This window comes from Gracilinanus agilis, chromosome 1 (genome assembly GCF_016433145.1).
Source record: "Gracilinanus agilis isolate LMUSP501 chromosome 1, AgileGrace, whole genome shotgun sequence".
Lineage (NCBI taxonomy): Eukaryota > Metazoa > Chordata > Mammalia > Didelphimorphia > Didelphidae > Gracilinanus > Gracilinanus agilis.
The window spans coordinates 136,299,703-136,315,712 of record NC_058130.1 but is presented as its reverse complement, the minus strand read 5'-3'; the positions used below and the strand labels follow the sequence as shown (position 1 = coordinate 136,315,712).

The 16,010-nt window shown below is 42.4% G+C and overlaps 1 protein-coding gene across 1 annotated transcript in view; it reads left to right on the top strand.

The window, feature by feature from the left end:
- Positions 1 to 10,442: 10,442 nt before the first annotated feature.
- Positions 10,443 to 16,010, top strand: part of BAIAP3 (BAI1 associated protein 3) — a 36,580-nt gene continuing 31,012 nt past the window's right edge. Inside the window, exon 1 of the mRNA XM_044677532.1 lies at positions 10,443 to 10,594. Within this exon, the coding sequence (XP_044533467.1) occupies positions 10,443 to 10,594 (152 nt within the window). The remainder of the gene's footprint in view (positions 10,595 to 16,010) is intronic.

Genomic DNA, 16,010 nt, shown 5'->3' with positions numbered 1-16,010 from the left:
CTGACGACGGATTTGAACTCGGATCTTCCTGAGTCCGGAAGCCAGCACTCTATGTGCTGTGCCATGTAGCTGTGTCGTTTGACACAAGAGTTAAATGCTTTGCCCAATTGTCAGAGCTAGACTTTGAACCCACTTGCTGTGATTGCAGGTTCAAGGATCTTACATTAGATCATTACCGAAGTTACAGGCGTGGCCTTGGAGAAGATGAGAAAATCTCTCTCTTTTCTTTGCAGGATCAGGAGCCTTTGGGTATGGGATGTTGCATATGCTGTCACGCGCCATTGATGTATTGGTTAATTTTGCAAAATTGCTTTTTTCCTCTCCTCTTTAATCTTTGTTACAAGAGATGGCTCTCCGGGTAGAGAGAGAGATATTAAAGATGAGTGAGATGTCAGAACAGAAGGTATCCATAAAAAAGAAGAGAATTTTAAAAATATAAGCTTGAAGATAGGGACCATTTCTCTTTGTCTTTGTATCCCTAGTGCCTAGTGCAGTGTGTTGCACATTGTAGGTATCTGACAAAAACTTGTTAGCAGTATGATACAGTTTCTCTGAACTTTTATTTAATCATCTGAAAAATGAGGAGGTTAGACTAAGTTCCCCATTAACTCTAAATCGGTTATTTTGTCCATTTCATTTCCACTATGACACTATGAGAAATGTTTGCTGGAGGAATCAGATGTAGCTGTGTGGTCTTCACCTCTCTAGATCTGTATCAGAGAAATGGGAAGGATCTCCTTGATGCTGTTAGGAGGAACAGATGTGACAGTGGAGAAGCTGCTCTGAAAAGCATGAAGGATCTTTAAAAGCAGCTCACATTTCTAATGTGCTTTAAACTAATTTCTTCATAATGCCCTGAATAGATAAGTAACATTAGTATTATCCCCATTTTACAGATGGGAAAACAGCAGTTCAGGAAGGATAAGGGATTTACCCACGGTCATAAAGCTAGTAAGTATTTAGACCTGAGATTGAACTCAGGCCGTTTGACTCTAGGTCCAACATTCTTTCCATTATTCTCTATTTAGCCTTTCAGGTGTCTGAGGAGACAGGGTGGAGAGTTGAGGGGGGTGTTTCTGACCCAGTAGAAGTTCCAAATAGCTGGAATTATACCCAAAGGGCTATAAAGCAGTGCATACCCTTTTGGTCTAGTATTACCACTACTAAGTCTATGTCCCAAAGAGATTTTAAAAAAAGGGGGGGGAAGGATCTGCTTGTACAAAAATATTTATAGCTGCTCTTTTTGTGGTGGCAAAAAGCTGGAAACTAAAGGGATATCCATTGATTGGGGAATGACTGAACAAATTGTGGTATATGATGGTGATGGAATACTATTATACCGTAAGGAATGATGAACAGGATGATTTCAGAAAGAGCTTGAAAGACCTTCATGGACTGATGCAGAGCGAAATAAGCAGAACCAGGAAAACATTGTACACAGTGACAGCAATGTTGTGGGATGTTCAACTGTGAAAGACTCTGCTACTCTCAGCAATACAACGAGGTAGAGCAATTCTGAAGGACTTATGACAAAGAATGCTCTCCAGCTCCAGAGAAAGAACTGTTGGAGTAAGAATGCAAATGAAAGCGTAGGATTTTTCAGTTTGTTTATTTGGACTTATGTTTTGGGGTTTTGGTTTTTTAAGAGTATTCACTTACAAAATGAACAATTTGGAAATACGTTTTGTGTGATAATACATGTATACCCCAGGTTGAATTGCTTGCCAGCTCCAGGAGGGAGAAGGGAATGGAGGGAGAGAGATAAGTTTGATCATATAACTTGGGAAACTTGGGTGGAAATTCGATAATACATATAATTGGTAAAAAATAAGCAAATAAATAAAACCATTTAAAAAAAAAGAAGTTTCCAGTAGCATAGGCTGGCTGGGCTTAGCACAGTTTAGGAGAACACATGATAATTTAGGGCTGGCTGTTTAAGCCAGCCTCCAGTAGCCAGTCCCAGCCAACCTAGACCTCTTGACTCTGTCCTGGCCAATGGATGCCTCACAAATGTGACCAGCCCTCTGTTTAGATTCATTTTCCTGGGCTGGTTGGTTGATGACTTGTAACAAGCATTTATTACTAGGTTAGCCTCCCTCTGGTCATTCTTCCTCCCTTTCTCCCAGTCATCAGTGAATATAGCCTCAGGAAAGATAAGCTCATCGCCATGTGGACCTAATTAACATAATTTTAAAAATCACGAAGAATGAGAGGAAGAGCCTATAATTAGTCAACCGGTAAATACTTATTAAGTACCTACTGTGTGCCCAGCACTGTATGAAGCACTATAATTCATTCTCTAGTCAAATATAAACATTGCTAGGAAAAGGAAACTGCCCTTTTTCACTGGATGTGTTTGGGCAAGCCCATTCCCTGCCCTGGGCCATGTCAAGTAAAAGGCTTAGACTAGACCTCTTCCAATCCTGAATTTCTATGTTATCTGTGACTTATGTACTGCTGTTGGAGGTCATCCATGCTGTTGCTCACTTCCATTAATAAGAGTAGCTGTGCCCAGCCTATGCCTTTAGCATCACAAGAGTTTGCTAGACAAAATGTTGTCACCAAGAAAGGTCCCTTCACCTCCTCCAGTACAAACCATGACTCAACCACACCTTCTTATCCTTCTGTTCTTTATCCATGTAGCAGTTGGGAGAAGTAGAGTAGAGGGGGCAGCTAGGTGGTTCAGTGGATAGGGAGCCAGACTTGGAGATGGGAGGACCTGATTCAAATCTGGATTCACACACTTCCTAGCTGTGTGGCCCTGGGCAAGTCACTTAATTCCTATTGTGAAACCCTTCCTGCTCTTCTGCCTTGGAATCAATATTCCAAGTATTAATCAAGTATTCCAAATAATAATCGAGTATTAATTCTTAGAACAAAGGTGAGAATTTTTTTAAGTACAGTTGGTAGAAGAAACTTTCCTATTCCCTAGAGCAGTGATGGGCAAACTATGGCCTGCTGGAGCCAGACTGCTCCCTGAAATGTTCTATCACAGTGAGACATTATTCCTAATCTGACAAATACAATGAGTAGGATACAATACAATGAAACTTCAAAAGAGTTGCCTTAGAAACAGACTGACAGATGAACATTTCCTTTCCTTTGGCCTCCCTCTTTAAAAAGTTTGCCTAAGGGCAGCTGGGTAGCTCAGTGGATTAAGAGCCAGGCCTAGAGATGGGAGGTCCTGGGTTCAAATTTGACCACAGACACTTCCCAGCCGTGTGACCTTGGACTTAACCCCCATTGCCTAGCCCTTACCACTCTTCTGCCTTGGGGCCAATACACAGTATTGACTCTAAGACGAAAGATAAGGGTTTAAAAAAAACAAACAAAAAGAAAGAAAGAAAAAAATTTGCCCATCACTGCCCTAGAGAGTAGAAAAGAAAAAAGTTTGGAAATCTAACTGTGCTCCACATGTTCTTTGACCCAGTGACACCGACCTCTTTAGGTCACTCCCTCTCCAGACTGAAGATCCTCTTCCCTCCTCATTTCTACCTCAAGGCTTCCCTGGATTCTTCCAAGTCCCAAATAAAATCCCATCTTCTCCAAGAAGTCTTTCCCTTTCCTCCTTAGTGTGATGCATCTCTTCTGTTGATTACTTCCAGCTTATCCTATCTACATCTTCCTGTGTAGTTGTTTGCTTGTTGTCTCCCTCATTAGATTGTGAGCTCCTTGAGAGCAAAGACTGTGTTTTTGCCTTTCTTTGTATCCCCAGCACACATGGTAGGAGCATAATAAATGCTTGTTGACTTGACTTGAACATCTTACCAAAAGTTTCAGTGGGGATTGAGAAAAGGAGTTGATGAGAATAGAGAATGAGAATTACAAAAGAACCCAAGCATTTGTAGTGGGTGGAACTAGCTTGGTTTTGTAATGTTCTCCATCAGAACTAAGCAGTGCTAGAACAGGAGGAGAGAGATTGGATGGCAGGACTTACTCAGGAGGGACAACTTGTCGGTCTGGAATGGAAGAATTGGGGATGAGAAGAGAGGGATTCTAGCTTGGTAAGTAGCTAGAAGGCATTCGAGTGGCAGACAAAGGGAGTCAAACCCAGGAATGGAAACAAGAGAAGCCAGAGCAGAAATAGATGGACCAGATAAATAGCAATGGGTCAAGGGTCCTCCCTATATGGGGAAAATAGGAGATTTAGTGAGAGGGTGGAAGAGGTAGAAGGATTCAAGGCAGTGGTCAGAAATCTTAAAGATACATTTCTAGAGATGGAGAGGGCTATTTTGGTTAGGAGGGAGAAGTCGATGGAGATGAGGAGGCTAAAGACTCATAGCCATGAAAATAAGAGAATTTTTCAAATATAAGCTTGAGGGTAGGGACCATTTTTCTTTTTCTTTGTATCCATAGGGCCTAATACAGTGTATTGTACATCATAGGTACCTAACAAAAATCTGTCGATGAGACTGTCGGTGTGAATGCTGACATCCTTAAAAATAATGGCAGGGAGTAAGGTAGTTTAGACACTGGGGAGCCAAGAATTAAGATTTTGAAAAGGTTAAGAGAATCAACTAGATCTTGGCCAATGACTGTAACCACTAAGCGGAAAGAATGATATGTGAGGACCAGTAATGTGCAATACTAAACAAATATATATATTGTTATTAATATCACTATCTTGTACTTGACTTCTCCCTTCTCCTGCTCCTTAAAGGGCTGCTTTTCCCTTACCCCCCTCCATCTCCTTAGATCAAGTAAAGATTAAATTCAACATATCTAACCCTAAGCCCTTTGAGGGACACCAAGCCTCTGGGATACTTGAAGAAATAGCATTAAAAAAATAACCCTTACCTTCCATCTTAGAATCAATACTATGTATTGGTTCTAAGGCAGAAGAGCAAGAAGGGCTAGGTTAAGTGACTTGCCCCAAGTCACAGAGCTAGGACCTGTTTTAGACCAGATTTGAACCTAGGACCTCCCATCTCTAGACTTGGCTCTCAATCCACTGAGCTACCCAGCTGCCCCCATCTTGAGGCCTCTTTCCCCAAAGCCCATTGCCTTGTGTTTTGATTAAAAAGAAAAGGAAAGGGAGGGGAAAGGTGGAAAAAGTGAAGAATAGGGCCCATTAGTAGAAGTAAGAGGACTATTTCCCACCTGGGGACACCTAGTAAAGGATAAGTGACATGGAAACATTCATCAACAGCTCCAATCTCAGCTTCCCAAACGAGCTTCTCTGCTAATGACAGTCCATTTCTCTAGTATTTTCAGGTGCTAATGGCAGTTCTCCTGCTGGGCTTTATCTGGGTTGTACTTAGGAAATCCTCTTGCTGGGAAACAAGAGTTTTTCTCTATGCATCCTGGACCATGGACCCCTGGGTAACAGATCGTGTTTGCTGACGCTTCCTTCTCAATACTTCCAACTCTCAAATTCTCTGATTCTTTTTACTATATCATTAGACCTCAACAGACTCCTGTAAAGTTCAGAAAGGTGGGGTAGAAAGATAAATCAGAGTGGTCTGCAGTCTCCTGAGAAACTTCCCTGAAATGGACATCACTTAAACAGAGCCCTATTTAAGTAACCCTAACAGGTTGGGTTAGAATTTGAAGGAAGGTCATTTCAAGCAGAGACTGGGAATATAAAATCAAGTCAGGAAAATAGACACATACGAGAAAGAGGCTGTTTGGATTCCAGTATAGGGTGAGTTTTAAAGAATATGGAGAGATGACCTTGAAAGATTGATCCCTTTATCTTTCTTTTATGGGAGGAGACATGTCCAGGAAGAGGGAGAGATCCAAAGACTAAACAACTATAGAGGCTTTAAGGAAGATGAGAACAAGAAAAAAGGAAAGGAAAGAAGGAAGGAAGACCTTAAATTGATCAAGAGATCCATGATAGCATCTAAGGGAGAGAAGTTTGGGTTTGAAGACAGAACTAAGTGGAATAGTCAGGAAGTGGGGGTCAGCTTGGAACCAGCTATGAAGTGTAGACAGTTCTTTCTGGGAGTTTGTCAGTGAAAAGGAAATGAGAGTTCAAGTTGATAACTTGAAGGGTAGCAGAAACAAGTGAGGTTGGGATAAACCCAAATATGGTTTGGTAAATAGGACCAGGAGAAATAGAGGGAAGAGAAGAGAGAAGAGGGAAGGAAGGAAGGAAGGAAGGAAGGAAGGAAGGAAGGAAGGAAGGAAGGAAGGAAGGAAGGAGGAAGGAAGGAAGGAAGGAAGGAATAGAAGATGAAAGAGATTAAAGTTGAGAGATCAGGAGTGATTAAAGTACAAGCTCCTGAAGAAGACCATCTAGTACAAAGTCTTGAGCAAGGAGAAGAACCAGCTTTTTCTCAAAGATAGAAATATAGGAGAAAGAGGGGGAATATTTAGAAGGCTTATGGGGGATGGAGTGGGAAGAAAAAGACACCCACAGCAGATATCCCTATTTTTCAGTAATGGAGGGGACAAGAACCTTTGCTGAGGGCAAGGTGGTATTTTAGAAGGTGTTGAGAGAGGGCAGCTGGGTAGCTCAGTGGATTGAGAGCCAGGTCTAGAGACTGAGAGGTCCTAGGTTCATATCTGGCCTCAGATACTTCCCAGCTGTGTGACCCTGGGCAAGTCACTTAACCCCCATTGCCTAGCCCTTACCACTCTTCTGCCTTGGAGCCAATACACAGTATTGACTCCAAGTTAGAAGGTAAGGGTTTAAAAAGCAAAACAAAACAAAACAAAAAAAGAAGGTGTCGATAGAGAGGCAATGTGTGGAAGAATTGTTGAGGAAAACGGGACAAAGAATCCATTGAGGAAAAACATAAATTACTGAGGTAATAATATGGAAGTATGAGTATACCAGGAAAAAGGCGAGGGGTGACCCAGAATTGAGGACTGGTCTGCCATGAATGGTGGTACAACAAAGAAGCATAGGCAATAGATATGGAAAGTTTCTGTTATGAGTGTGATGAGAATTTTTTGTTTTTATTTCCTTTTATTAATTTTTATTATTTGGGGCTCAGAATCATTTCTCTTGCAACTTACAGTTATCCCATAACACAAATCAGTTGGTAAAGTTCCATGGCCCCTAGGGTGCAGTGACAAAGCAGATGGTAATGCTTTTTTCTTTAATGTCATTTCCACACTATTTGACAGTGTGTTGAAAAGAACATCAATAAAACATTTTTGAAAGAACCAAAACAAGGTCATTCCAGCACTGAATTCCTTTAGAAAAGAGAGAGAATGAGCTAGGAGGCATTAGCTACCTAGGGTGATGACTGTAAGGATCTGAGGCTCTCGATAGAAATCACCTCAAAGGAGTAGAGGATGCTGAATTATGAGGGCAAAGAGATAATATGGAAGTCGTAAGTGAGGAACAGCCAACATGTCCATTTGTTCTCATGGCTAAGTGTGTCAGAGAGTGAGGGAAAAAAACAACCAGCCCCAGGGAGGGTGGCCAGTGGTAAATAATCTTCCAAAGAGCTAAGGTTTCCATGAAAACAAAAAAATGAAAAGAGACGAGATTAAGGATGAATGGTAATCATCAACTCATCAACTACTGAGGGAGGATTTTTGAGTGCAAAATGGAGAGCGAAGAAGGTGAAGGCCAGGGGATTGGTAAGCTTGAGCTTGGAGGGCAGGAAGTCAAAATTTGCCAGCTATTGGTAGCAACTGGGATCTCTCACTTCCAGGATTATGGGGAAATGGAAGGTGGATGGTGGCTTGGCTCAAAACACAAGAAATTTGGGAGTGGGATGACACATCAGGGAAAATAGCAGGGAATTCAAGCTAGAGGTCCGGGTCTCAAAAGATTGAATTCACTCATGGTTCCAACTCAGTAGATCTAGCCCAAGAAGCAGGGGAATGAGATAGATACTCCTAAAATGAATGGAATATGAACTCCTTTCTGTGCAAGGCCTTGTCCTTTTGCCATGAACTTAGGTCTGAAGCATCAGTCAGGGTAACATGATGCTTTTTTTTGAAGTCCCAGCCTTTCCTGCTCCAGGCAGACATAGCTCCTGCCCTCCTTATTTTCTATTTATTTATTTTTTAAACCCTCATCTTCCATCTTAGGATCAATACTATGTAATGGTTCCAAGGCAAAAGGAGTGGTAAGGGCTAGGCAACTGGGGTTAAGCAACTTGCCCAACATCAATCACACAGCCAGAAACATCTGAGGTCAAATTTGAACCCAGGACCAACTCTCTTCGTTTTCTCTATTCACTGAGCTACCTAGCTGTCCCAAAGAATTCAGATTTTTCAAATTAAGATAAGTTTGCTCTGACCTTATTATTTTTATTTTGAAAAAAAGTATTAACCCTTACCTTTTGTCTTAGTGGCAATTCTAAGACAGAAGAGCAACAAAGGCTAGGCAATTGGAGCCAATTGACTTGCTCAAGGTCACACAGCTAGGAGGTATCTGAGTTCAGGTTTGACTGACTCCCAACTCCCGGCCTGGCTCTTTATCCATTGTGCTACCTGGCTGCCCCATTCCCGTTGAGTTTACAATCTAATAATACACAGACATAGATAGTTATAATACATAAGTGTATGAGAGTAGTATGAGATAGAAAGCAATGAGAGTATAAAAGAAGGGGTCTTATCCCACCCTTTCCCCAAATAGCTTAAGTTAGTTATTTTCCTAAAAAACAAGAAAACTGTCCCCAGAATTTGATTGGAGGATGAAGATATCTTTGAAAGTAATAAGAACAAGCAGGGCAGAAACAAATAGGAATAACTTGGTAGCACAGTGAATAGAATAACAGGCCTGGAGTACGGAGGTCCTGGGTTCAAATCTGGCCTCAGATAATTCTACCTGCATGATCCTGGACAAGTCCAATTGCCTACCTTTTACCCCTTCCCTACCTTAGAATTGACACCAAGACAAAAGGTAAGGATTTAAAAGCATTTTTTTAAAAATTAAAATGAAAAGAATAAGGACAGAGTAAACTTATCTTGATTTTAAAAATCTAGACTCTTTGGGGCCACTATGTGGCTCAGGGGATTGAGAACCAGGTCTGGAGATGGAAAGGTCCTGGGTTCAAATATGACCTCAGACACATCCTAGCTATATGACCCTGGACAAGTCACTACTGGGAAGCAGATCATGAAGGAACAAAGACATACCCCAATTGCCTGGTCCTTGCCACTCTTTATTCTTCAGTCTTAGAATTGATACTAAGACAGAAGGTAAGGGTTTAAAAAAAAGAAAAGAAAGTAGCAGAAAAATTTAGAAGAGACAAATGTGTTTTGCATGATAATACATGTAAGAATATAAATTTCAGGTTTTAACTAAATATAAGAATTCTAAAGTAATATTGTAGTCACCAATTTAAAGATATTATAGCTTAAGTCAAAAATGACTTTAGTAGCTTTATTTACAGAGGTAGAAAGAGTGAAAATAGAAAAAGGTAGCTAAAGAAACAGGTCTTAACAAGCCTATTCGTCTTTCTCTAGTGAAGTGAGGCTCAGCCCCACAGGGGCTTCCCCACATCTGGTGGTATTTTCAGCTAGAGTTCCACCAATGCAGCCTTCTCCAAAGCCAAGGCAGGAATCTCCAGAACCAATCTCTCTGGAAACCAGGAAAGGAAGGCCAGCTACTCACCCACCAAAGACGAACTCCAAAGGAGAAGACCAAAGGCCAAGTCCTCCTACACCGAAGTCCAAAGGAGAAGAACCAGGAGCAGTCCTCCAAGAAGCAGTCCAAGAGCCAACATCCCAAGCTGAAGCCCAAATGAAGCCAAAGTTCTAAAGACCAAAGCCATCTCCGATAGCCAAGTCACCAACCGAAGATCCTTGGACAGGAAGTTCAGGACTTTTTATAGTCCTTTTTTCACATCACTTCCTGTCCCTTCCTCCACTTTATGGGAACCAATTGCTGTCTTTCAATTTGCTTAGTACTGCCCAGGGGCAGGGCAGTGGCCTCTGGAGTTGTCACCCACTTTAGTGACTTGCTGAACTCTCTTACTTAGTGTTAAGTAGGGGTGTTTAAGTTTTTGATTGATTAATTTAAAAATTGCTGATTGTTAGACAAAGAAAGTTTGATTTACTCTCCACAATGTATAATCCAGATTGAATTGCTTGTCAGCTCTGGGAGGGAAGAAAGGAAGGAGACAACTTGAATCCTAAAACTTTGGGAAACTTATGTGGGAATTTATTATTAAAATAAAAGGAAGATAACAAAAGAAGAAAGAAAAACAAAAGAAAACTGAGCTCAGGTGTTCTTGCCATGGAAAGTCCTTCCTGACACCCCAGTTGTTCTGTTGTTCAATAGCGTTCTCCTCTATTAATTTTCTTACCTGTTTTTATGTTGTTTCTCTCTAATAAAGTGAACGCCCCTCAAGGGCAGGGACTGTTTGCCTTTTTGTCTTTTTTATTCCCAGCATCCATTCTTGTATTTTGCATATAGCAGGTTCTTAACAGATTCCTGTTGAATTGATATTTTATTTTGTGGACTTCTTGGGCCAAGCAACCCTGACCCCATCTCTCCTTTCCTCCCTCCAGTTCTCCAGAGAGCAGGCATGTCGACCCTCTTGGATATCAAGAGCAGCGTGCTGAGGCAGGTTCAGAGAAGCCAGTCTTTTCGAAGGAGGGCCGATGAGGCAGTAGCATCTGGAGCAGCAGGACCCAGCTCCTCCCTGCCAGAAGGTGGACCTGAGACCGGCGTGGCCAGGTGAGTCCTCTGGGGAGTCGGGGACCTGCTGAGTCTGCTGTGCCCAGATGGAACAGATCCAATTCCAATCAGACCTAGATGGGGATACGGGGGTGGGAGAATGTTCCAGTCTCATGTCTAACAGTACTGATCTTACCAGCTTCAACTGGCAAAAGGCATTCACACTCCCAACACTTTTAGGGCAATGTTTGCTTGATAGCCTCCAATCTATTGCCATTTTCTGAATGACCCTCTCTGGATCTCACCCTACAATCCAAATGTAGGTCCAGTAAAAGTTGGCAATGAATATAGGTCTACAAATGCTGAAGGTAATGTCCAGTTCAGTTGCTTTTCAGTCGTGCCTGACTCTTTGTGACCCCGTTTGAGGGGTTTTTTGGACAGAGATACAGGAGGGGTTTGGCATTTCCTTTTCCAGTTCATTTTACAGATGAAGAAACTGAGGCAAACAGGGTTGAGTGACTTACCCAGGGTCACACAACCAGAAAAATTTCTGAAGCCAGATTTGAGCACCTAAAGATGAGTCTTCCTGCCTCCAGGTCTGGCAGGTGGTAATGGGAAATATTAAGAGGGCTTAGCATTTATCCTAAGCAAGAGTGAAGCCCCAGACTGATTTCTGTTAAGTTTTATTAAGTGTGGATACATGATTGACACATTATAGGTCCTGTTCTCAAGCTGCCTACAATCTAATTAGGAGAGAGGAAGGACAAACACACAGATCAGCCAATCAATGAACAATCATTGATTAAACACCTGCTATATGCCAGGCATTGGAACTACAGAGACAAAACCAAGACAATTCTTGCCCTCAAGAGCTTGCATTCTTTCATCAAAAAACTGTGATGCAATGGAGAGTGAGAAGGGCAAAGGCAAAATTAACCAGAACTGAAAGAAGGCTAAATTGGTTAAAATGGGGGGAGTGGAGGGAAATTGGGCCAGATGATCTTTGAAGTCCCTTCTTGCTCTAGACCTGTGATCTAAAAGAGAGAATTTGGAGATATCTATGGAAGACTTTGAAGACCAGTGGGAGGGAGGAGTCCATACTTTATTCACTGGACAATGGTCAGCCTATAAAGGTTTGTGAGGAGTGGTAAGATCAGCTTCATGTCAGAGGCTTGTGAGTCACCCAGCTGTGTGTAGGATGGATTGGAGAAGGAGAGATCTTAGGGTAAGACAGTCCACTGAGAGTCTAGTCCTAATCTGGATCCTCTTAATTTAACTGTCCAATAAGACTGATAAATAGGAAACCTGCTAACCAGGAGGCTCTAACCTAATCTCTCTCTCACTAGAGAAAGAAAGGTCCTTCCCTCAATCTTATGGGCTTCCCATTTAGCTTCCACCCCAAAATCATTTTATTTTCCTAGAATGCTTTAGAAGGAAATGGAGTGCCCTAGACCTCAGATTCTTCTGATGAGGCTTCTTAATCTGGTTATAAGGGATGATTCCTAGCCAATTGGCATGGGACATTTTTACCATGGTCCACCCTTATGCTTTGCCTAAATGTCCTTATACCCACATCAAGGTACTTCAACTAACTACATCCTGGCGTCATCCAGGTGGAGGCATCACAAAATCTTGTGTGATCTTTGCATGAATGGAACCTCTCTGAAGATCAGACACGTTCACTCCCAGGACACTGTCCCTACTAGAGCTAAGTGGTGCTAGACTTGGAGTCAGGAAGACCTAAGTTTGAATCTTGAGGAATCTTATATTTGTTCAGTTGCTTCAATTGTGTCCAATTCTTTATGACCCCATTTGGGGTTTTCTTGGCAGAGATACTGGAGTGGTTTGCTATTTCCTTCTCCAGCTCCTTTTACTGATAAGGAAGCTAAGGCAAACAGGGTTAAGTGACTTGCCCAGGGTCACATAGCTAGTAAATGTCTGAGACTGGATTGGAATGAAAATCTTCCTGACTCTAGGACCAGTACTCTCCACTAACTAGCTGCCCTTCTGACATTTAAAATGCTAGTGTGTTTTCACTATTACTAGTGACACTGGCTTTGTGATCATGGATGAGAGTCACTTAACTTTTCTTAGACTCAGTTTACTCACTTGTAAAATAATGATAATACCACTTACCTCATAGAGTTGTTCTAAGTATCAAATCAAATGAGACAGTGGATATAGGAGCTTAAAATGACATATAAACATTATTTGTATTATATAGGGTATTGCCTGGAAGGAAGCCTTGGCAGTTGTGCCTATCCTAGACTCATTTCCTTAGAGGACCTCAGTCTTCTCTGCATCTCACTATGTTCTTACACTCCCCACATTTCCCCTCACTGGCAGCAGGAGGAATTGGACCCTGGGGAGGAGAGCTGGTTTGTCTGACTCTGCCTTTGACAGCAACAACTGTTCCACAGCAGATTAGCAAAGCCAACCTGCCCTTTTTAGAAGAAAGATGAAATGTCAGATCTGTAATGTTCTGGGTCTCTGACATCTTTTCCTTCTAGAGAGCTATTTTTATACCCACCAGGCTCTGGGAGGCCATCCAGGCACACCACATAAAGGGTTAAGAATTAGAGGCCACCTCAACAAGAGCTATAAAGTCAGTTCTACAATGTAAAGAAACAAGAGTCATCCACTGACTCTCTGGTCCTCAATTTTCTTCTCTACAAAAATGGAGAAGTTGGTCTGGATTCCCTCTGAAGCTTCTTCCATAGACCAATGTAGGATTGTATCAGGTTGTTGTGGGAGAAACACAACCAAGTCTGTAGCAGGGTCTCACCCCAAGAATGGGAGACTCAAACTCCATTCAACCCAGAAGTAAGAAAAGAATTTTATTTGAAGAAGAAATGGTTTATTGGTGGTATAATAGCTGGTGGAAAAATCTGGGGGCTGATCAGGTAGCCTTATGGCTGATGGATAAGCCCAGGGGCTAGTAGAGTAGCCTCTCTGGAACTAGTGGAACAGCAGCTCTCCAGGTGTGGAGGAGCAGCCCCTGGTGTGGAGGAGCAGCTCCAAGTGTAGAGTGGCAGCTTCTGCACTCTGAAGATCAGGGTTAGCATATTTATTAGGGTCTGGAGGCTAGTCACCTCCCATCCCAGAGAAATCTTCACCTCTCCTAAAAACCCTGGAAAATGGGTATGGCCAAATTCAGGGGGAGGTGTGTTTGGGGGCTTGACACATATGTCATAGGGAATAAGGAGCATGGGCAGGTTTGGGGGATTCTTCTGGAGTACCAGAGTCCCCAGCGCACAGTGCCCTTGTTCCCCCATTGTCCACCTTGTTAGCATTTGTCAGTGTGGGAGAGGTCTCGCTGCCCTTCTGGAATGAGAATATTGGAGGAGGTTATGGTACAATGGAGGACCATTATAGGCAATTATGTCTTAAAGTTCTAATCCAAAGCAAATATAGAACAATATGAGTAATTAACAAAACAGATTAGGCACAAAAGTGGTAACCAGTATAGAACATTACAGATCTAGTAAAGGCGATTGATGAACTGATCAACAATACAGATTCTGCAATTCATGCTTGACTAGTGCTGAAACTACAGATTTTCGGTTGATGTTTAACTAATGCCAGCTAGTGAAAAATGCAAGATTTTAGGGTATGAGGGTCTTGTTCGTATTACTGCCCATTGACCATCTCCATCAAAGTCATCTCATCCAGGCTTTACCTTCCTTATTCTAGTAGACAGATGGAAATCTATCCCATCTCCAGGAATGTCCAAAGCCCGAGCCTTCTCCTTCTCTAGCCCATCTATCGAAAACTCCAACAATTTCCCCTAAAATGAAGTTATCCCTTACACTTACTCTCCTGTTACAATTTTTCTGAAATTAATTTTTTTTCAAATAACAAGCATTTATTCTCTCTCTCTCTCTCTCTCTCTCTCTCTCTCTCTCTCTCTCTCTCCAACTTCCCATCTCCTCAATGGGAAAAAAAATGAAAACTCATAACAAAATATACCTAGTCAAACAAAGCAAGTTCCCAGATTGTAAATAAAATTGTCATTTTTCATCTTTTGTCTTTTGCATGTTTGAGGGTGGCATCATGGTTTGGCATCTCGAGGATTAGAATTTCCAAGTCTTTCATTAGCTTCCTTTTTCAATGCTATTGTTCTTGTATACTTTATCCTCTTGGTTTGGCCCATTTCCCTGTAGATCAGTTCATACAAATCATTCCTGGCTTCACTGAAACTGTCCCTTTCATCATTTCTTCCATTACACTCATAAGTCCTAATTTCATCCAGCCACTCCCCAGTAGATGAGAACCCTTTGAGTTTTGGGGTTTTGCCACAGCTTGGACCTGCTGCAGTTTTAAGCTCATTTTACCTTTGACTCTTCTTCAGGCAGGCTGAAGGACTGTTTTCTGGCCTCTATGAGAGGATTTCATTGCCATTCTTCCCTGTTCCCCCTGCCCCCCACCCAACTCCCCTGCCTCTACAGGCAGAAGAGATTTCTATTCCTTTCACCTTTTCCCATTTCTTGTTTTGTATCTGGGGAGCACAAAAGAGGCTGGCTGACCTCTTCAGGGTACTTACTCATTGATGAGAGATGTTCAGTCTCCCTGAAATTCAATCAGGGAATTCAGATCAGCTCTGTTGCCTAAGAAGCCACTTCAAACGCTTTGGGTATTGTTGAGAAGGAGCCCAATAGAAAAGAGGGGTTGAGGTCATACATTTTCTTCTGTCCCTCTCCCCTCCCTCTGCATGTCCTGTTTTCTTCACTGGCTTTCCCCTGCCATAAACAGAGGCAAAGGGCAGGATTCATGGGCTGGTTGTATCAGAAGGTCACAGAACTGACATCGAGCTCTTCTCCCATTCCCCTCCTCAGGGTTCTCTTCCCTCTTCACGTCACCCCACAGAGCCCCATTCCTCTCCATGAATTCCCATCCTTTTACTCAGTTAGAGGACTGAAAGATATGCCTCTCACATTTTTAGAGCCCTTGTCTGAGAGCTAGTTAGTCCTGCCTCAGGTCTTCTTGTCCCAGCATGGCAGGGCAGGGCACTAGAAATAGTAGAGGTAGGGGGCAGCTGGGTAGCTCAGTGGACTGAGAACCAGGCCTAGAGATGGGAGGTCCTAGGTTCAAATCTTGCCTCACTTCCCAGCTGTGTTACCCTGGGCAAGTCACTTAACCCCCATTGCCTACCCTTACCACTCTTCTGCCTTGGAGCCAATATAGAGTATTGACTCCAAGACAGAAGGAAAGGGTTAAAAAAAAAAGAAATAGTAGAGGTAGCAGTTTGCTAGGGACCTGCCTTGTTGATTGAGCCACACACAAGCTGGGAGCTCTGGCCTCCCATCATCTTACTGGGTGATGGTTCCTTGCATCAATGGCAGGGTCACAGGAGGCAGGAAGAGCTGACCAACCAACAGATTTGAATAAAATTAAGTTCTTCCTTGGGCATCCTCCTTTCACCTCCATCATGGCAGTCTCATGACAGCTTTGGAGGCTGTGTTATGTAGAGATTGTA